This window comes from Mytilus californianus, unplaced genomic scaffold, assembly GCF_021869535.1.
Source record: "Mytilus californianus isolate M0D057914Y unplaced genomic scaffold, xbMytCali1.0.p SCAF_2, whole genome shotgun sequence".
Taxonomy (NCBI): domain Eukaryota; kingdom Metazoa; phylum Mollusca; class Bivalvia; order Mytilida; family Mytilidae; genus Mytilus; species Mytilus californianus.
The window spans coordinates 17,384,882-17,407,985 of record NW_026262668.1 but is presented as its reverse complement, the minus strand read 5'-3'; the positions used below and the strand labels follow the sequence as shown (position 1 = coordinate 17,407,985).

Genomic DNA, 23,104 nt, shown 5'->3' with positions numbered 1-23,104 from the left:
TGGCAGTCTCGTTTTTTAAAGGACAATAAAAATCAGACAAATCAAGAAAGTCAGATAACAAGTTTGGTTTGAAGGCCGTTCATAAATTGATGTCATATTTTTTTTTATGAAAATACAGTGCTTTTTTGCAAGATTTTATCGGACAATACCCCTCGCTATGACTACTAAGTGTGCCCCTGATCACATTAAAATATTGAAGTTATAAAAAACTATTGAGATTATAAAGTAATTAGGCTTACATTGGTAAATATATACCATTTCAAACAGGATGTTATCTACCAAAATTTACACTAACTAAAAATGAAACCGTGGTGCAGATGCATAGAGCAAAACACTTCACACACTCACTTATTTCAGTTCTACAGGCAAAACAAGTGTCTTGTTTAGGTTGTTATATCAGTTATGTTGTTGTGTATGTGTAGTGGGTAATGGTTTATATGTGTATATCTGGTAAATGTTTGTGTGTTCAGAGCTAGATAGAACAACTTTTGGTTACAACCGACTTGTCTCCTTACTTTAATTGTATTCTATCTATTTACTCTTTCAAATGTTGTTTTGTTATTTTACCAACTAGTTTTGTTTAAGTGTTATAATAACTCTTTCTATACCATTTATAAGAGAGTTGGTATATAAATAAACTGTTAAATTTGTTTATAAAACTTTTGTTAGTATTTCATAGTGTAATTGGTAAATCTAGTTTTTCATATTATCTCTTGAATTCTGAAGTTCTGAAATCCTCTCAAAAGAAATAACTTTAAGGTTTATATATAAATTGTATTGTAATATAATTTATTTGTATTTCCAGGTGCGAGAACCCAGTACGTAGATGTGATGAACCCTAAATCTTCATCAGGAGGAACAGCATCAGTACCATCCAATATATTTAATGTGATGCCTTCTTCTGCCTCATCACCTGCAATATTTAGCCCAAGTAAGACCTTAGAAATTAATTCAGTTATTTTAAAAACACATGTTGAGGCTCATATATGTATAATATAATCTTGTAAGGTCTTAAAAAACCGATATTGATTATTTTGAAAACAACCAAGTGTTTAATTTTACATATAAATCAAGTAATATCTTCTATTTGATAATTACAATTTATTGAAAATGAAAGAAACGATGCAATTGTTGCCCTTTGTCCATAAGTAACAACTTTTCATGGATAGTGGAATGCAGATTTAACTATAAAAATCTTAGTTTAGTATGCAGACAAAGATAGTATACTGGACATTGCTACTGAAGGTATAGATCTTAAAGGCAAATTACAACGATTTAAATATATATCTGCTAGCTGAGTGACTATGCTTTAAATATGTTAAACAGCAGAATAATGTTTAACCTTTTTTTTATACAGTTATGGAAAAGTAATGTAATTACATTTGATAAAATATTTGATTGTAATTGTATTACAGCCAATTGCATTGAGTGTGTAGGTAAAGGTAATATCTTTGGTTAGCTTGCTTGCTAGCTGAACTGTGAAGTCATTATTAGGTTAGGTAAACTACCCTCCTTTCGAAGTAGCCTAGTCCTACAGACAGATAGATTGGTTATCTGACGGACTAGTCTACTCTTAAAGGAGGGTAGTTTACCTAACCTAATAATGACTTCATGGTTCAGCTAGCAAGCAAGCTAACCAAAGATATTACCTTTACCTACACACTCGATGCAATCGGCTGTAGTAGTTGTAATCTATTACATAAAAAATTAAAGTAATCAATTTCACAAAAATCCATCAAGCTATCAGTTATTAATCAATTATTTTTGACAGGAATCTTGCCCATCACTGTGCTAAATCCCAAATGAAATGAAAGTATCTTTTTTTTTATGTATTTGTATATTATTAAATAAACATTAAATTTTTTCAGATCATAGTAAAGACACAACAGATTCTAGTCAACCAGAAGTCAATCTTGCTCAATCTAATGACCCCCCTAGTGACCAAAGAATTCATGCAGGAGAGGTATGAGATACTCTTACTACATTTACTATCATTTTGTTTCATTGTTATTTATTATATCAGATCCCATGCCGATAAATTTAAATTACTTTTGAAAAAGGATTTACCTGCTTGAGAGACAAAATTAAAAATTCCAATTTTAATAAATTTCTTTAGACAAGCTTACAATTTGTATTTGATAAACAAAGATTAAATAAATTAAGTATCTACAATCTTTTGTGTAGCCATACAAATGTTACCAAGTTAATGTCCTAAACATGTAATGTAAAATATAGGAACCATAATGATCTTACTTTGTTGTATATTCTCAACAGCCACAAACTTTTGGAAAACTAAGTATTTATAAAGAATTGGGGGCAAATACCCAAACAGAAAGCAGTATAGAGATTATTGAAAAGTGTCAGCTTGAGCTGAAATTGGGCAACTTTTTTAGAGTTATCAAAGAGAAATTTCTAATCTTTTCTTCAGAACTTTACAGTTCGATTGTTTTCTGATTTCAGACTGAATCAACTGAGATGCCTCCTCCATCTTCAGGACCACCTTCCATGCCTATGTTATTCAACCCATCACAAATGTCTTCATCCTCGACAACACAGCCTGGTTTAAAACGATATAACCAACGACGAGTGTATCCAAAGTCATGATCATCTCCTTTCTAGTCTTTGTATGTGCTATGTCATATCATTAATCTGCTATTCAACAAGAATACAATGAAAAGTGCTCAGTTGACCATGATCTGCCATTTTAAGGACTAGTCTGTGGACCTTTATTAACATCATTCATTCAAATCGTTACTGGAAAATATTTTATGCGTTTGTTGTTAATGTTATAAGTGGCAGAGTATAAATGTATTGAAGTTTGGAGTAAGAACTTCTGTAAGTAAGTGAAATAGAACTGAATACCAATATATAAAGGCACTTGTTTAAAAATACAAACAATGTTTTGTGTCATCCCATAAAATTTGTCATCCATTGATGGTATTGAGGGAAACCATTTATAAATAAAATCCATCTGTATATTTTTATTTTAAACAGTTAATATATATTTTGAGTGATCATTGGGAATTATGGAACTGTAGTTATAGATTTGTAGAAAATTTGTGTTTTTGTCTTGGTTGAACCATTAAACAACATAAACTCATGCACTAGATCATTGCATCAGATTAATGTACAAGTCACTGTGACCTATATTTTTTTTTACATGAGCATTGTTTATATAATTTACAACTGGTATCAGTACATACAGTGAATGTATTCTTATCTGATTAATCCCAAGAAAATATTTCACCAAAGGATTTTGGTTTGAAGAGGTTTTTAGTAGAAAATGCATTTCAATGGTTATATATTCTACAAAAATCAAGAACTTTGAACCAAAACTAAGTATGAACATCTTTTAAGTGCCATGTCATAGTTTCATTTTAGAATGAATGGAGAAACATTTGACCTTCATTTGTCCTTGTCCAGTATAAACCTATAACATTCCTGTGTATGTTGTGTGAAGTCCTTGTGTGAAGTCTTTCACTAGTTATTCTCTATTTCACATCTATGTTTATATTTTTTTAGTTCTTTCGTGCAAATGTTTATAAATCAATTTTTTTTCTTCAGTAAGATCAGATATTGGCAAATCTGATACATTAAAATTATTTCATATAGGAAGAAGTTTCAATACTGTATAATGTTACTTTTCTTTCTGTTCTAAATATACAGCTTTCATGTTAATATATAAATACTTTAATATATTTAGTTCTCAGTAGTCCTTTTACTATAAGAAACTGTTTTGTGGTAAATAAAGGGAAGAAATTACGGCAGCACAGTTTAAAGATATGAAGTACAGTGTATATTTGGAACCAGAAAACACAAGATGCGACTTGGTTGAAAGGGCTATTCTCTGGGCAGCTTTATTATGTATCATTTTCAATCAAAACTTTATGATTTAATAAAATAATATAATGAGAAAAAGTAATATTTGACATATAACGGTTAGCAATTCTTTTTAACCCTTGAATCAATGATTAGGACTAGATCCATAAAGTAAAAAATGGAAGATGTAATACTTTAGCAAAATTTTATATTTGCCAGTTTTTACTTATTTTTTATGCCCCCGCCGTAGCGGAGGGGGCATTAAGTTTTACCCTTGTCCGTCTGTACGTACGTACGTACGTACGTACGTCCCGAAATTGGTTTCCGTTCTCTAACTTGAGTTTGCCTCAACCAAATGTTCTGAAACTTATACACAATGCTTATTACCACAAAACACAGATCAAGTTTCAATTTTGGTGGCGTCACTTTAACCGATCTAGAGTTATGCCCCTTTATAAAAGGAAATATTGCAAAATTTTTAGTTTCCATTCTCTAACTTAAGTTTGCCTCAACCAAATGTTATGAAACTTATACACAATGCTTATTACCACAAAACATAGATCAAGTTTGAATTTTGGTGGTGTCACTTTAACTGATCTAGAGTTATGCACCTTTATAAAAGGAAAAATTGCAAAATATTTATTTTTTTCTAAATATCAAGTTTATATAATATATTTTTAAAATTGGAGTTATCTTCCTTTGACCATGATTATAGTTGAATCAACTACAATCAATGCTTTATACAATGCAATGTTTAATTTTGACTTCCACTGATAAAACACAGATCAAGTTGAATTTGGGTAGTGTCACTTTAACCATTATTGAGTTATGCCCCTTTATAAATAGAAAGACTGCAAAATTTTTTAGTTTCCATTCTGTAACTGAAGTTTTCCCCAGCCGAACATTATGAAACCTATACACAATATTCATTACCACAAAACTCAGTAAGGATCAAGTACAATTTTTTTGTTTCAGTTCTCTAACTTTAGTTTGCCTCAACCAAATGTTATGAAACTTATACACAATGCTTATTACTACATAATACAGATTAAGTACGAAATTAGGTGGCAACACTTTTACCATTCTAGAGTTATGTCCCTTTATAAATATAAAAATTGCTGAATTTTTTAGTTTGTCTCAACCAAATGTTGTAAAACTTATACACAACGTTCTAGAGTTATGCGTGTTTACAAATGGAAAAATTGCTGAATTTTTAGTTTCTGTTCTCTTCTTAAGTTAGCCTCAACCAAATGTTATGAGACTTACACACAATGCTTATTACCACAAAACTCAGATCAAGTTAAAATTTGGGTAGCGTCACTTTTACCGTTCTTCAGTTATGTCCCTTTATAACTATATGATATGCAAGCGGGGGCATCATCTGTGTCCACTAGTGGACACTATCCACATTTATTTTTTTATTAGTTAAATGGAAAATTGCAATGCCTTCGTGGATCCACCAATTAGAATGCTCTGTCAGTTTCTTTGCCAAATGTATTGACAACATCTTCCTTGTATCTGTGTATATATCTATAATACATTGTAAATGCCTTTTCAAGAATAATATATTATTTCTACTATCTTTTGTACTGTTATTTAATGAATTTGTTATGTAAGTCTTTCAAATGTATAAAATTTAAGATGCCAAATATTTTTTCCTAAATATTGAAAATAGATTTTCTCTTTTACTTGTGCGTGTACTTTTAATGTATATTTGTTGTGATATCTGTCAACCAGTGATCAACAAAATTTTAATTTTATCTCTAAAACTATTTTTTTTTTTTTTTTTTTTTGTTGCCTTTGACCTTTTATTTAAGGAATTAATATATTCAAATATCATTGTTATTGTACAATGATTAAATTTCAAGAATTTGAATTATAGATGCACTGCAAATGTATCAGTCTGCAGCTTTTTTCACAAAAAAATGGACAACAATTAAAATTAGTTATACTGAAATAATTATTACTTTTGAGTATTTTCTCTGGAAAGATTTTTTGTGAAAAAAATAAATCAACTCACCATAAATTGTTACTTTGGTTAGAAAAAAATAGATAGGATATCTATAAAAAAAAAAAAAGCAGAAACCATGTTCTACATTTCTGAACCTGGGTATTCCTCCTCAATAATATAATTCTATCTTGTGTTCAGTTATAAATATTCATTGTTTGCATAGTTTGAATATGTGATATTGTATTTGTGATTTTGGCGATTTATTACACAGAAAATATTATGAAATTTCAGATTAGTGTAAATAGTCACATTTTTCCTGTCCATGTTCAGTTTGCGTTGATTGTAAGTGCTTAATTTATTTTATTTGTGTCATTGAAATTGTGTACATTTATTTTATTATACATATGCTGTTGTTATTAAGTTGATTTAAAGTATTATTGCAAAGATTGTTTAAGTGGGTATTATATACAAATTATAATTGTTGTATCCAAAAGTGATATTGGAAAAATGACAGTTCTTAGAGAATGATTTAAAAAAGTATTTATTTGTAACCAAAACCTTTTATTTTAAATGTTTTAATATTTTAATACATTTCATTTTACTCTTAGGTATTCTGTTATGTTCCCAAATAAACAAGAAACATTTTAAATGATTTTGAAGACAAAGTGATTTGTGAAAATGAAAAACACATTTACAAAAGTACATTTCTTATTAATTTGATTGAAATCATCTGAAATTAGTGTACCGGTACACATAAACATTTTTATTTTGCAATATTTCATTATATGATCATCAAGTCTCAAGCATTTAGATACTTCATTATTATCATACATATTTTATTCATATTTTAATAAGCACATAATTTGTAAGGAATAGTAGTGGTGTATATTGGCAGGTCTCTAAACAAAAAAACATTTGAAAAAAATTACAGAAATAATGCCTTAAACCTTAGATAAAGGATCTAAATTCTGAAAAATCTAAAACTATACACATCTATTCTGTAACTATGGTTTTGTTCCAAATGAAGTAGAATTTTATAGTTGATTTGTTTTCCACTGTCAATGAGATTCCTGATACTGTATGTTGTTTTCACAGATTTAGTATTCAACATCATTTTGAAGATTGTTGAAGAAATTTTTTATGTGTTTACAATTGTCTATATTAAAGTGATCTGTCAATTACAGTACTTAAACCGATATCCTTACCTGTTTTGTAGAAGTCTGTGAATTCCTCTATCGTTAAATTGAGTGTAAGCAATTTCATGATATTTAAGAATTAATGGATTTCCTTAACACAGGTGCTTGAGTGTGACGTATAATTGATATGTGTTTAATTTAGTCTTTGTTGATCTCTTTCCCTGCTGTTCACAATTGAACAGCTGTTCACATTTTGGTAAAAGCTCAATTCAGATTCAACTATTATGGTTAACTTATTTCATGGATACCAATTTTTGAAGATTGAGGTAAAAATTGTATAAATGTGGAAAATTTGATTTCATGGTTTTTGCCAAAGTCTGCATAAATAAACCAACGGAAATTTTTTACTTGGAACATTTAAATTAGTGTTTTACCTTAATCCACGAAAAGTGGTATCCGAATAATAATGAATCTACACAATATATTTACATGAAAGAAAAAAATTATAGAAGAATTATCACTGGTATTAACTTAAGAAGTAAAGTAGAAAGTAAATATGACGTGCAGAAGACCTGTAAAGCTTGTATACAAGCTAAGATCAGTTCCCTTTGTCAAATATGATTCAGACCAGAGTTCTTGAAATTTGAAACAATTATTTAATAAATGTGAATGGAGTAAAGTATTTTAACCAAAAGTGTTTACTAGAAATTTTAGTAAGAGTAAAATATTTAAAATCCTCTGAAAAATGGCCAGTCCTTAAAAAAAATTTATTTACCAAAATGTGAATTAATGATTCTGTGCATGTATGTGATTTTAGTGAAAATAACCAAACAGATTATTAAAATGATTTGTTTTATGAAGTTAATTGTTAGTAAATAAATGTAATATATATGTGAGCCACTGGTAAGAGAAATAAAAATATGAAGATTAAATATTGTTGCTAAATTTAGCCTTTTTCCATTTTATCTTTAAGTAACTTTATACTATTATTCTCTTGATAAAAATAATATTTAGAAATTAATACATGTATATGTAACCAATGAGACAAGAATACTAGTCTTAAGCTGGATTGAGATACAGCCTTGCTGGCTACCTATAAAGCAGAACATTTTGTTTGTTATTAGCAGATTTCAACAGAAAAAAAATCCAGTTGTAAGTTTTATTTGTTGGCTGGAACACTTTTTGCTGAAAATATCATAAGATAGTGAAATAATTATTGAATCTGCATTTTCTCAAGGAAAATTGAAATACCTAAAATTCATAGCATAACAGAGCACACCCCTGAAAAAGGACAATTTAAAGACTAACTAAACCTTTAAACTGCAATGATACAAACATAGACAACATGGAACATAAAATCTTTGAAATAACACAGTTCTGGAAATCTCCCAATTCAGTAATGTTAACGAATTGGGTAACCATTACCGAATTAATTAACTGAACACACACCTGTAAATATCTGGTATGATGTCAACTCAATTAACTCAGTATGAGTCAGTAAGAAGTCTGATGTCAAATCAATTAAATCAACATGAGTCAGTAAGAAGTCTGATGTCAAATCAGTTAACTCATCATGAATCAGTAAGAAGTCTGATGTCAAATCAATTAACTCAGCATGAGTCAGTAAGGAGTCTGATGTCAAATCAGTTAATTCAGCATGAGTCAGTGAGAAGTCTGATGTCAGATCAATTAACTCAGCATGAGTCAGTAAGAAGTCTGATGTCAGATCAATTAACTCAGCATGAGTCAGTAAGAAGTCTGATGTCAAATCAATTAACTCAGCGTAAGTCAGTAAGAAGCCTGATGTTCGACAGGTAAACTCAGCATGAGTCAGTAAGAAGTCTGATGTTAGACGGGTAAACTCAGTATGAATCTGCAAGAGGTTTGATGTCGGATATGTTTACTCATCATGGATCAGTAAGAAGTCTGATGTCAGATATGTTTACTCATCATGAATCAGTAAGAAGTCTGATGACAGAAGGATAAATTCAGCATGAATCAGTTGAAAGTCTGATGTCAGAAGGGTAAAACTATTATGATTTAGTCAAACTCAGTATGAATCTGCAAGAGGTTTGATGTGCACAAACAGTAAGAAGTCTGATGCCAGATGAGAAAAATTATCATGAATCAGTTAGAAGTATGATGTCAGAAGGGTAAACGAAGTCTGATGTCAGAAGGGTAAACTCGATATGAATCAATAAGAAGACTGATTTCAGAAGGGTAAACTCCGCATGAATCAGTTAGAAGTCTGATGTCACAAGGGTGAAATCAGTATGATTCAGTCAGAAGTCTGATGCCAGATCAGTAAACTCAGCATGAATCAGAAGTCTGATGTCAGAAGGAAAATTCAGCATGAATCAGTAAGAAGTCTGATGTCGAATTAGAAACTGAGCATGAATCAGTAAGAGGTTTGATATCAGAAGGTAAATTCAGTTTGATTCAGTTAGAAGTCTGATGTCAGAAAGGTAAACTCGGTATGATTCAGTAAGAAGTCTGATGTCAGAAGGATATATTCAGCATAAATCATTTAGAAGTCTGATGTCAAAGTAGAAACTCAGTATGAATTAGTAAGAAGTTTTATGTCAGAAGGGGAAACTCAGCATGAATCAGTAAGAAGTCTGATGTCAGATCAGTAAACTCAGCATGAATCAGTTAGAAGTCTGATGTCAGAAGGAAAATTCAGCATGAACCAGTAAGAAGTCTGATGTCGAAATAAAAACTCAGCATGAATCAGCAAGAGGTTTGATATCAGAAGGTAAATTCAGTTTGATTCAGTTAGAAGTCTGATGTCAGAAGGATAAACTCAGTATGATTCAGTAAGAAGTCTGATGTCAGAAGGATATATTCAGCATGAATCATTTAGAAGTCTGATGTCAAAGTAGAAACTCAGTATGAATTAGTCAGAAGTTTTATGTCAGAAGGGGAAACTCAGCATGAATCAGTAAGAAGTCTGATGTGAGATGGGTAAACTCAGCATGAATCAGTAAGAAGTCCGAAGTCAGACAGGTAAAATAAACCATGCATAGTAAGTAGTCTGATAAAGTTTCGGGTAAACTCTGCATGCATCAATAAGTAGTCCAATATCAGATGGGTAATTTCAGCATGCACTGATAATTAAAATAAATAACATGATATATATGATAATTAGTCAAAACTGGTCTGAATACTGAACACAGGAGGGACATGATTGTGGCCAAGCATTTTGGAAAAATTCTGTCATGTAAAAATCCACCTGTTCATAATAACAGCCATGAAAAGTTCTGTTATTGAACCTACCTAATTAAGGTAGATTCATGGTATACCGCCATCTTGGATTGTACAATCTCAGTACAAAATTGGTCTAGTTATTTGCCCAAATCTGCAAATTTGGAGACAGATTTGCAGTTCAATGGTTAGATTGTTTATTTATATAAAGAAAACTTGGTGATTTATTGTATTATTCAAAATATTTAAACAAATATCAAATTTTGTGTTTTTAGAATCATTTTTTTCAAATAAGCCATTTAAGGGGAGATAAATCTTTTAGTAAAAAATATATACTGGACTGATAGGGAAATTTTTTATTTTTACTTGTAGCAAGAAAACAAGTTCGGTGACACCATTTTTTCTTTTTATTTTTTTAAAACATATTATAAAACCTATCTTCTTACAATTTATTTCAAAATTCTATCGCATAGAATTTTTTTTATGCACACAAATGTGTTTTTTCATGAACAATCTAACCAAATTTAGGCAATTTTCAACGACTCATAGCTTGGAAAATAGCACGGTGACCCATACTTTTTATTATATCTTTGAAAAAAGCATAGTAAAATCTTCCTTTTGGCAAAGTATAAGAAAATTCTATCTCAAAAAGTATATACTTATGAACTACCTTACAGGATTTATCCCCATTTTTCCACCGCATTTTTTTTTTACAAAAAGGCCACATTTTTCTATCAAAACATCTGAAATTTTGATTTAAACTTTAACTTAAGACATCTGTACTATACTGATAATCATAGTACCCTGTTATGTACCCTTGGTTAGTTTATTGACAGGGATTAAAAAAGGAGGAGAGTCGAGAAGTAAGAGAAGTAAAAAAATAGTTTAACCCTTCATAATTATGTTTATGTGCCTGTCCCAATTCAGGAACATCGTTATATCTTACTGTGTTTTCTAATTTGTATATTTCTTTTCAGCATCCATGAATATGCTGGCATTTAATACTTCATCGAACAACCAGATGACACATACAGTCTGAATCGGAAGCGGCCGGCAAATGGGAGCAGGACTGGCTCATGCATTTTCACCTGGATGATAAACGCAACATTCTCATCGTAACACAAAAACGAAAACCTTTAGACTTCACTTACAAATTACATAATCACTCTCTCGAAAAAGTTTACTCTACAAAATATTTAGGCCTAACTCTTCAATCAAACTTAAAATGGGATAAACATATCGATAACATGATATCAAAAGCAAACCAGTCTCTTGGATTTATTCGCAGAAACCTTAAAACAGCATCACCTAAAGTTAAAGCTCATATGCATTTAAAGCTCTTGTCCGACCATAATTACCATTTGGGATCCACATCAAAAACAACAAATTTCACAAATGATTCACAAATTGAAAAAGTTCAGAGAAGACTGAGCAGCCCGCTTCACATGCAACCGCTTCCACAACACCAGCTCAGTTTAATGATTTGATGACAAATTGGTACCAACTTGAAATTCGGCGTTTAAGATACAGACGTTTTTCTTCTACAAAATTATTCACGAAATTGTTGCAGTCCCTACATTTACAGCAAAATGACTTGAGTGTGTAGGTAAAGGTTATATCTTTGATAAGCTTGCTTGCTTGCTAGCTGAACCATGAAATCATTATTAGGTTAGGTATACTAGCCTCCTTTAAAAGTAGACTAGTCCGACAGATAACCAATCTATCTGTCTGAAGGACTAGACTACCCCGAAAGGAGGGTAGTTTTACCTAACCTAATAATGAGTTCACGGTTCAGCTAGCAAGCAAGCTAGCCCAGGGGCGGATCCAGGATTTTGGAAAGGGGGCTAAGTATGTAAATATTTTTGGACCTTTTTTTGGCTAAAAGACATAAAATAGGTGTAAAATGCATTTTTTTAACGGTTCCTGATGTAAGGCATGTATATTTTATAGTTCAAGTGTAAGGGTTGGACATTTTTTATGCCGTATTCTCCCCATTAATTGTCTATTATAAAATGATTGTATGGATAAGCTATGTACTAATATATTTGATGTGGGACTTGTCAGTAAAATATTGACATGGAAAATTCTCGTTTGTTGTATGTTTAGTTAGCATAACGTCACGGATTTCTTGTTTTAAACAAGATATACGCAGAGCTATTCAATGAAATTTACAATACGACCGACACGAGTTAAGAAAGACAAACAAGCAATTTTTATCCAAATGTTTGGTTGAAATGTTTCACCCAACAAGGGAAGTGAGGGGTTCCAAATCAACCAAAGGCTACGGATGAGTCTGAAATGACAACGAATATATGAATGACGGTCGACAAATGGAGACACAAAGGCAGGCAGGTTGCAGTCGGGCCTTGAAAAAGTATTCATTTTATCAGTTCGACGAAACAGACATTCCGGTCAGATATATGGGATTTACATGCAAACCCCCGGCCCCAAAAAAATTACGCCCGTTTTTTATTCATCATGTTCATTTAATGCTAAATAATTCTGTTGGAAATTTTTGTTTCTAATAGCAAAAAAAGTGGACAAGATTATTGTTTTCAATCCAGATACGGCCAGAATTTTTTGTTTAAGGAATAAATCAGGGTCAGAATTTTTCTCTCAAACATCTCAGACTGCCCCCTCAAATCAAATGACCCTTACCTTAGACTTTAAATCTATCCAGAGCTTATTGACCTGGGATCATTATTCAGCTATGTTATTAATAGGCTGGGGCGTGTTGGGTTAAACATGTTTTCGTAGGTAAATAATATTGCTTTGGAAGTTTTTTTTCATGAGAGTGTAATAGAGTATTACTTTCTGTTCGGTGGAACTGTGAAATAGAAGTCAATAAATACGTTCTTGCTCAATCATTTGTCGCTTTGAAGGTGTCATGCTTGTCATCCTCAGCCTAAGCAATGTGTTACCGTAATTTGAATTTCAAAATGACTGAGTGACGTTTTTTCGACGCACTGGTCAACTCCACCGTAGCGAATCACATGATTTTGACATAAACAATAATATATTACAGTAAATACGAGCGAAACATAAGTATAATATAAGTAAAGAATTGTCGCATAAAAATTAAATACCGGGAAATGGCAAAGTTCACGAAGTCTAGTCTGATTAATCATTTTACAAAAAAAAAGTGCAAGCAAAGGGGGGCGTACGCCCTCTACGCCCCCCTCTGGATCCGCCACTGTAAAATAAGAGATACATAAAGTACCGGTACCTTATCCCGGCCTCGTTAACGTTAGTATATAGCATTTCAGTGATAAGGTTAGTACTTGTTAGTACACAATATACAGTTTTGCTATTATAATATCAGAAGTCCATTACTAGTAATGGACTTCTGATAATATGTAACAGAATAAAAAAAAATTAATGATATATTATAAATCTTAGTTTAAGAAGATAAATCAATTTTTTTCTGCAACCAAATTGTAGAAGTTTTTATATTTGCCTTGTTTATTTGTGAATATTTCGTAATGTTGGAGAAGTTCATTTTTAAAAATTTCAAACACATTAATTTGTTTTGTTTTCTGCTCGGATATATAATATACTTTATATATAGTAAAAAGTATGATTGTTAGAAAACCGTTAATATTGTAATAATTTGTATCATTTATCTTGTATCCATACAAAAGTGATGCAAGTGATATTATATGATGTCCTATATTAAGTTTGTCTAGTATTAGTTTTATTTGATCCCAAAATGATTTCAGATATTTGCATGTCAAAAAGTAATGTTCATAATCTTCAATGACATTACATATATTACATAAACTGAGGAGTATTAGTTATTTTCCAAGAGAAGAGTAATTGTTTGGTTGGTAAAATGTAATGCAGAAATTTCCATCCGCAGTTAACATTCTCAAATTATTATCTTGGATATAGCAGAGACATATATGTGTATATATGTCTCTGGATATAGTTAAAGATAAAGTACAACATTTGTTCTCTTTTCCTTGTATTGTTATCTAAATTAAGAATTCTGTCCCACTTTTTAAATCCTATTGCTTTCTCATTATATCTATTTAAAAGGGAGATGTAGATATCTTTGGAGGAAAATGTTTTTATTGGTACCATTTTTCCTTCTCTATCTTGGAATTTAAATTCGGAGTCGGTAGTGACTTTTGTTTTAATTGATTCTTCTTTTATTAACTCTAGTAACGTAACCACTGTTTTTGGTATTGCTTTCATCAATTTAGTATATTCCGAAAACCAATTACCATGGCATGATAATTTACCTAAAATCATCTTATTTTGATTAATTTATCCTTTATCATCAATTATGTCATTTACAAATAAAATTTTACTGTTTATGCAATTTTTGAAAATAAGACATTTACCATTTAATTTGATATGCTTATTGCCCCATATAAGTTGCTGTCTTATATGTTTATATGTTAGTCGATCTGATTCTTTTTCAGATTTTGAATTTATCCATGATATGATTATTTTTAAGTAAAATTCTGGAACAATTTCTTTTAGTTTATTGATCAAATTAATATTGTTAAAGTCCATTTTAAATATAAGGAATTCTTGTCCAAATTTGTCTAAGTAAAATTTTGGTAAGACTTTCCAATTGGGTGATGAGTCTTCATTATCAATGAGTCTTTTTGCCCAATTATTATTTATGGATTCTATATATTTATCTAGGTCTATCATTTTAAGGCCGCCAGCATGATAATTTTTACAGCGGATGACCGTGAGGTCATTCCGGTGTATTGCTAGCGCCTAAATTTCCATTATGTAAATTAGTTTTGGGTTTTTGACCGATCTATAAACATGATTAATACGCCGACATCATCGAGTGCAAAATAACATTCCTTGTCGCTTGCTATATATTCATTTCTTCAATGAATACTCATCAAATATTTTTTTTAGAACATAATTTAATAATATTAAAATGTTTTATATGTATGTAAGTAAAAATTATTAATATCTATGCAGACGTACAGAAAAATTGTGTTAACGCAAGCGGAAGAATATCTCAAGAACGATTCCAATCTCCTATAAAGGAGGTGAAGATTATATACAGATACATGCAGAGTTATTGGTCCTTGCTCTCTCGTTTTGCGGGAAAATATGAATGCCTACTCAAATCCAATCTATAAGAAAAATCGAATTATCATAGAAGAGTGTCCACCATGCACTTGCACTGCACTATTAATAATTAGTAGAATAGAATGATATACAAATGGATGAAAATTATATATACATGTAACTGTAATATACAAATATTAATATCAATATAAACATAGATATAAATGACTATTATATCTATGATATAAACCAGAGTATATTGATTTGTATCACTACAATCAAGGAATTGTATATTTAAATATACAATTCCTTGCTACAATACATATATATATATATATATATATATATATATATAATAGTTATTACGGCGATGTTGAATTCCCTTTCATTTATTTATCTTCCACACAAGAACTTGTCTCAGAAAAAAAATACATCTGTACATTAACCTCACTTTCAGGTATAAAGATGTGATTTTTTTTCTGAGACAAGTGCTTGTGACATCCACAATAACTTGCGGTCATCCGATGTTCAGTACTTCAGTACTTTGATTACTTATTATAGCTCTTTTAACTTTTTCTGGTTTATTATTCCATATAAAACTATATATTTTTTTTTTTAATTTTGCGAGGTATTCTTTATCAATTTCTGTTACTGATGCAACATAGGTGATATTTGGTAGGATTAGTGATTTAACAAGAGTTATTTTACCTAACATAGTTAATTTTCTTTTATTCCAATCTTAATTATTTTTTCCGATTTTTCGTATTGTCTTTGCAAGTTTGATTTTTTACACTCATTTTTATTAAGTCCAAAATATATTCCTAATACTTTTATCGGTTCTTGTGTCCACTTAATGTTTTCAACTTTATCTTTACAGGACTTTAAATTTCCGAGCCATATCCCCTCTGTTTTATTTCGATTAAGCTTTAGGCCTGAAAGTGATCCGAAAATTTCGATAATGTTCAAAGTTAATGAATCTTCTTGTTTTGAATTTAAAACTTGAATAAAGTGGTGTCATCTGCAAGCTGGCTTAACTTTAAAGTATGGGTTTTATTATATAGTTTGATTTGAAAACCTTTAAATTTTTTATCTTGTCTTAATCTACTGGCTAAACTGATTTCAACAGCAATAACGAAAATTATAGAACTCGCGGGACACCCTTGACGGATCCCGCGCTCAATGCTGAAGGGTCTTGAAATCCACCCATTGATTATTTAATATGCAACCCTTTATATCTGTATATAAAGTATTTATCCACTTCAGTAAAGATTTCTGAAAGCCAAATTTCTTTAATGAACAATACATAAATTTCCATTCTAACGAGTCAAATGCCTTTGAAAAATCTAAAAAAAAAAGGATTGCCCCGTCTACGTTGAATTTTTCTGAATAGTCTATAATATCTTGGATTTGTCTAATATTAAACCCAATATATCTATTTTTTACATACCCGTTTTGATCACTATGAATGATTTTATGCAATACTGGTTTACGTCTTTGTGCAAGAGAATATGCTATAATTTTGGTATCTACATTTAATAAAGTAATTGCCATTTGGTCTATAATTGTCTAAATTTAACGGGTCATTTTTCTCATGAATAAGGGTAATTAATCCTAGTTTCTGTGAATTTGTCAATTCTTTTTTCTCATAACAATGATTAAAGACATCTACAACAAAATGTTGTAAGTTGGACCAGAAAGATCTATAAAATTCAATTGGAAGACCATCAATACCCGGTGTTTTGTTAAGTTTCATTTTAAAAACAGAATTTGTACATTCCTGTATTGTCAGCTTTCCTTCAATTTCATTACTTTCGTGTGTAGTTAGTTTGCAGTTTATTTTTGTATTTTCAATATATTTCTCAATTTCTCCTAAATCTGGAAAATATACTTGGTCTACTATGAGAATATTAAAAAAAAACCCACCAAATCTCATGAAAAATAAGCATCGACCAATAGCACATGAAAATAAGGTCAATGTTAGATAAACCCAGTTCAATATTCTAGTAGAAATAACAAGCCCTGCATACGCTAATTGTAATTGACCCATTGCTTAAAAAGCATCAGAAAAAAAAACCGAACCATAAAAATAGAACATTGACAAAAGGTTAGTTAAAACCTACCGGTCGGACATGTACACCCTACAATCAACCTATACACAAACGAAACAACGAAAATTAAATCAAGGACAATTGAAAATTATGTCATTGAAACATAAAGCTTTAGTATGCAAAATTGAAGCATTCGGATCTTCTTCACATCTGAAATAAAAGAAATATATACCAAAAGATAATGACGTCGGACTTGCATACCTATATTTTGCATTATGTTGCGCTCTTCTCAGGTGAAACTAAATGTATGTCAAAATTATAAATGCTCATAATAACGATCTTCTTAAACTTTTCCAATGAATCATTTTAAAAGTAAGTGAGCGGTAAATTCAGAACATATTGATCATACTAGATGGAGAGTTGTTTCATTGGCACTCATACCACATCTTCTTATATCTAGTGAAAGAAACGAATATTTCATGTACAAATCATTTATAAAGTGAGTATGGTCTGTATTTAACTCCAAAAAGGGCATGCAAAAAATATACACATTTTTATATCGGACTTAAAGCAAAATCAACGGACAAAAAGCAAAACGGACCAAAAGCAACGGACAAAAAGCAAAAGTGTCGGACAAAAAGCAAAATTATCGGGCAAAAAGCAAAACGGACAAAAAGCAACGGACAAAAAGCAACGGACAAAAAGCAAAAGTGTCGGACAAAATGCAAAATTATCGGACAAAAAGCAAAACGGACAAAAAGCAATGGAGAAAAAGAAAAAGTGTCGGGACAAAAAGCAAAAGTGTCGGGACAAAAAGCAAAACGGACAAAAAGCAATGGAGAAAAAGCAAAAGTGTCGGGACAAAAAGCAAAAGTGTCGGGACAAAAAGCAAAATTATCGGACAGAAAGCAAAAGCGGACAAAAAGCACCATATCAATCGTTCTTTCTTAAGTCTCACTTTTTTTTATCCATATGGTATTTAATAATCTTTTTGAGTTGATCAACATTAATTACCCGACATCAGTTTTCTAAAATAAAGCGTATGTTAATGTTAATGTTAATGTTAATGTTGTTAATGTTAATGTTCAATGTCAAAACTTCATCACTATAATAATTCGATCACATGTGTTGTACTTAAAATGCATGAAATGTTTGCAACTGGGCATAAAGCAAACAATCATTGCATTAATTCTTTATTCACAGAGAATAGAATGAGATTTCAAAGTATTAAGCAGTGTTAGTTTGTTTTATGCTTGAATTCTTTCCATAGTTCATAATTTCAGTTCAGTATAATTTTTTTTCGTAATTCCAAACGCTTTCAAGGTTCATTGTAACCACTTTATATCAATCAAAACAATACAATAAAAAAAAACACCATAAGCATGATGAGGGTAAAACACTAAGATTTCACCCGACTAAATTAATTTCACCAGACTAATTTTTTTCACATTCTGTAGCACTTCCCCGAAAATACATATCAAAAGCAAAGATAAATATTTATTCAATAAGGATATGACAGTTTTTTTTTAAATCGATTGTATCATTGTAAAGTACACACACACATATATAATCCAGTTATAAATGAACAGAGGTAATTGATTGAAATAAAATTGGCAAATCAAACACACCTGAAACATCTTGTGAATTAGCTTATTATTATCACTAAATTTAAATTCACTCGGATTGAAACTTATTTTTAAACTGACTTGTAAAACTAGTTTCACAATGTTTATATTCTGTTACTAATTCTGATTGGTTCTCTGCTTAACTATTGACTCCACCCAAAGGCAGGATGTACCTTATCTAATATTGATTTCATGGTTCAGCTAACAAGGAAGCTAACCAAAGATTCTACCTTTACCTACACACTCAAGTCATTCTGCTGTATATTAAATATTCATTTTATCCGCGTACAGTTATAAATTGGAATCATTTGTTACAACAATATTAGTGTCACGCAGTACAGTATAGAGATTCAAGAGTATGATCCCAGAATCTGCCCTAATAGATATAAGAAGATGTGGTATGAGTGCCAATGAGACAACTCTCCATCCAAGTAAAAATTTTTAAAAGTAAACCATATAATTATGTTCTACCCTTAACTGTTATTGTTATCAAATGTATATAGATCTAAATGTTATTTTTCAAATGTACATATATCATTTTGATTTTTGATTTTGTTTCTTTTTTCTGGTTACCTTGTAAATTATAAATCAAATTTTATAGTCGACGCCCGGCAAATAACCCTAATAAGTAATATGTTTTAGGTCAAGGAATATTTGTTTAAGATGCAATTATTAATTATTGTTCATAGAACAGCCTTCTATTGAAGTGTTTGCAGTTGCCCAAAAATCTGCCATCTGCAAATAGCGATCATTTTGTTATTCTATGTTAAGATAGCACATCGCTAATTGTCAATATCAGGGAGGAGAATGATTTTCCATAATAAAAGAAGGGATATTTAAAGTTCGAAAAGAATATATACGAGCTAATGGAGGTAAGAATATGTTTTTTACGAAGTCAAACTTATTTACTTTTTTTTAATCATGTTTAAATGCAAACATGACTTTGCGACTAAATCGTAGGCAACATTGAAATAAGTAACCTTGTTTAGAAAAACTTGGTTGTCTAAAGCGGGATGTAAACGAACTACATATAATGCTGCTGCTTCTCATTTAGTTTAAAATCGTGTTAGACATATTAAATGTGTTTAGAAGTTAAATCTCTTTAATAATTTGAATAAAAGATGCTTCTATATATCTTTATTCTCACAAACCAAATTTCAAAGGTATAGAGATAGGATTGAGTATTTTCAACATAAGCTTTTAAAATACAAATGCAGGTCATTGTGTATGTAAAACACTATAAGCAGTTGTGAAATAAAAAAATGAAAAAGTTGAATACCTTCCTGACCTCATAAAATCATTCGCTGTTTTAGGCAGTGATCGTTTTCATGCTGTGCTGTGTTTTGTGGACTGTTGTTCGTCTCTTGGACTTTAATTTTATTTTGTTCATGGTTTTAATTAAGTTTATTTGCCTCATGGTTTGTGATGTTGATTGTCCCTTTGGTATTATTTCACTTTAAAGATATTAACTTGCAGTAATGAAAATTCGCAAAAAAATCGCCTCAAAGTAAAGTGAAGAAGATTAACGCAATAAGACAAATATCCGCGAAAATAACTTAATTTGCTCACGGTGATATATATATATAGAACCAAATCGTTATCATGATACATTTAACTACAATGATCTACAATTTTAAAAACTTTTACTACTTGAAGAGTGGCGAAATATATCAAAGGGACATCAAACTCATAATTGAAAACGAACTGACAAAGCCGGGCAAAAAACGAACAAGACAAGCAACAGTATACAAAACACAACATATAAAACTACAGATTGAGTAACACAAACCCCCCAAAAATATTTTGGGTGAACTCAGGGCTCCTAAAGGGTGAGCAGATCATGTTCCACATGTGACACCCGTCTTGTGGCTCGTGTAATTCCTACCTCGGTGCCAAGCCTTATTCGGTAGGTGACATTCAAGGCAGAAATGACGGTATTTTGGTTACGTCGATTGGAACTTATCAGTCGTCATCTGGCAAAACAGATATTTCATAATTGTCAACCAACTCGTAGTGGCGTCCATAAAATTTTCAAATGGATGATTTCAACTTTGCATTTGAACTCTTGTTTAAAACCATGTTCAAACCACCATTTTTCTTTAAATGTCCTGTACCAAGTCAGGCATATGGCAGTTGGTATCGAATAATCTGTTTCTTTGTATGTTAATTTTTGTTTTTGTAGCAGTTCAGTGTTTCTGTTATTCCGTTGTGTTCCTCTTATAGTTGATGCGTTTCCCACGGTTTTGGTTTGTGACCCGGATTTGTTTCAGTTACTAGTAAATCGATTGATTACTATTGAATAGCGGTATACTATAGTTGCCTTTATTTAATATCTTGATTGTGAGCAGTTACGCACTATCACGACAATCGTGAAAGTAAATGCAAGCTCTGGAATATTGTATCAACTTGGAAATATATACTCCACAAGAAGATGCCGCGAAATCGCGTTACAATTGGGCAAGTGTTTAAATAAAGAGTTTTATTTAATTTTGCGGGAAGTACGTCGACTGAGCATGCAAATACAAATTAAGGAAATGCAAAACCCTACATTTATACGTCATATCATAAATATTCCGACTTGTTATTGTTTCAAAGGAGTTGAGGCTCAGTGAAATCGGTCTCCTCCTTTAATAGTATAGATATGCAGGTGTTGCTATAATGTTGCTACATAGAAATGAAAAGTTTATAATTGGTTGATAAGGAGTGTTTTTATGGGTTGATTTATGCTCATCTCTTTTGTCGTAAAACTTGTTCTCAACCAACCCTCATCGTCGATTTCAAGATAAAAGGTAGAGTAAACTATATCTGTTGAGTCTTTTTTTTTAATTTCAATGGAAAATACGAGTCCAACATTGTGACAAATTTGGCACTATTAAGCGAGATGACATCATCTATATAGTGGAAAGTGAAGTTTCAAGATAATGGTAGCTTCTTTTCAGTCGTCATCAGAAGCTCTTGCATGAAGTCATCCTCGTATGAAAAATGAACTAGTCATTCAAGCTATTCAGAAAGTCTAGTTGTAACTAGAATCGTTGCGTATTAATGGATTTTTTTCTTCAAAATATTTCTTATTTGATGAATTAATGCATTTAAACAAGGAACAACGCAATTTAAGCAATCAAGAAGTCAAGTTTTATTATGTGTTTACTGATTTTTAAATTCTTTTAAATTTCAATTTTCATCAATTTATTTTTTATTTATTTTTGTCTAAATTTTCAATTTATTTTTTATGGTTCACATTAAATAAATAAAAGGTCTTTTCACTACATCAATATTTATAATGAAGCTACAAATCAAACAATTAGAAAAGTCAAAAGATGTTTATTTCAGTCTGGTAGTTACAATGCAGATTGCAATCTCTTAGTTTCGCCCCCTTTATTTCAAGCAATAGTATGATTCGCACAAATATTTTTTTACTTTAAATTTTTCAGATTCTTAAGAATTTGTTTATTAAATCTTATATTGACCACATACAATGTTTGAATAGGAAGAAATGCTTAAAAGCTGGTTTTTTTGCAGATGGCGGTATTTTGGGCAACTGCATGAGTTGTTATGATTTGCTGTTTGATTAGAAGTAAGCATAATTTTAGGAAATTTATGATGTCAAAAACTTCTTTGGTAGTTATTACAAGGTTTTACTCAGTTTTAAGTGATTAGCAATTGCATCAGAAAGAAAAATTTGGGTTTTCAAACATTTTGTTAACTTTTACTCGAATTTCAGGAAACATGTGCTGTCTATCAAAAACACGTTTTAAATATTTTAAAATGCATTTGATTAATAACCGTTAATATCTCTGCTAAAAGTTTAAATGGTTTGCATATGTGAATTTAGTATATAAAAGTCATATTATACAATCAAGCTGAAATCGTAGAAAATATGCACTTATTCGTCCTTGGCCTTTGATCTTGATTGCGGAAATTGCACCGTACGATTTTTTTACGACCAGGCAAAACATATAGCTTTCAAATGATATATAATTTAGCCGTGTGTTAGGTGGGTGCATTAAAAATTTAATTTTATGGTTAAAGTCACTCGCCTAGTTACAGTATTGACGGATCAGTCATTACTTCACTGCTCATTGTCATTCTGGAGTGTTGCAAGATCATTCATTACTTCCTCATCCATGAACCTGCTGGGGTGTAACAAGATCAGTCATTACTTCATCATCCATGAACCTGCTGGAGTGTTACAAGACCAGTCATCACTTCATCATCCATGAACAATTCAGTGGCGTAGCTTGACCATTGTTAAGTGTACGCCCGAACCTCCGCGAACCA

At 30.9% G+C, this 23,104-nt stretch overlaps 1 protein-coding gene across 5 annotated transcripts in view; it reads left to right on the top strand.

The window, feature by feature from the left end:
- Positions 1-4,048, top strand: part of LOC127729365 (uncharacterized) — a 43,930-nt gene extending 39,882 nt beyond the window's left edge. For all 5 annotated transcript variants that reach the window (XM_052237143.1, XM_052237141.1, XM_052237142.1 and 2 more), the window contains 3 exons: positions 806-931; positions 1,869-1,963; positions 2,461-4,048. In XM_052237143.1, the coding sequence (XP_052093103.1) occupies positions 806-931; positions 1,869-1,963; positions 2,461-2,604 (365 nt within the window). In that variant the 3' untranslated portion in view covers positions 2,605-4,048. The remainder of the gene's footprint in view (positions 1-805; positions 932-1,868; positions 1,964-2,460) is intronic.
- The last annotated feature ends 19,056 nt before the right edge of the window (positions 4,049-23,104 follow it).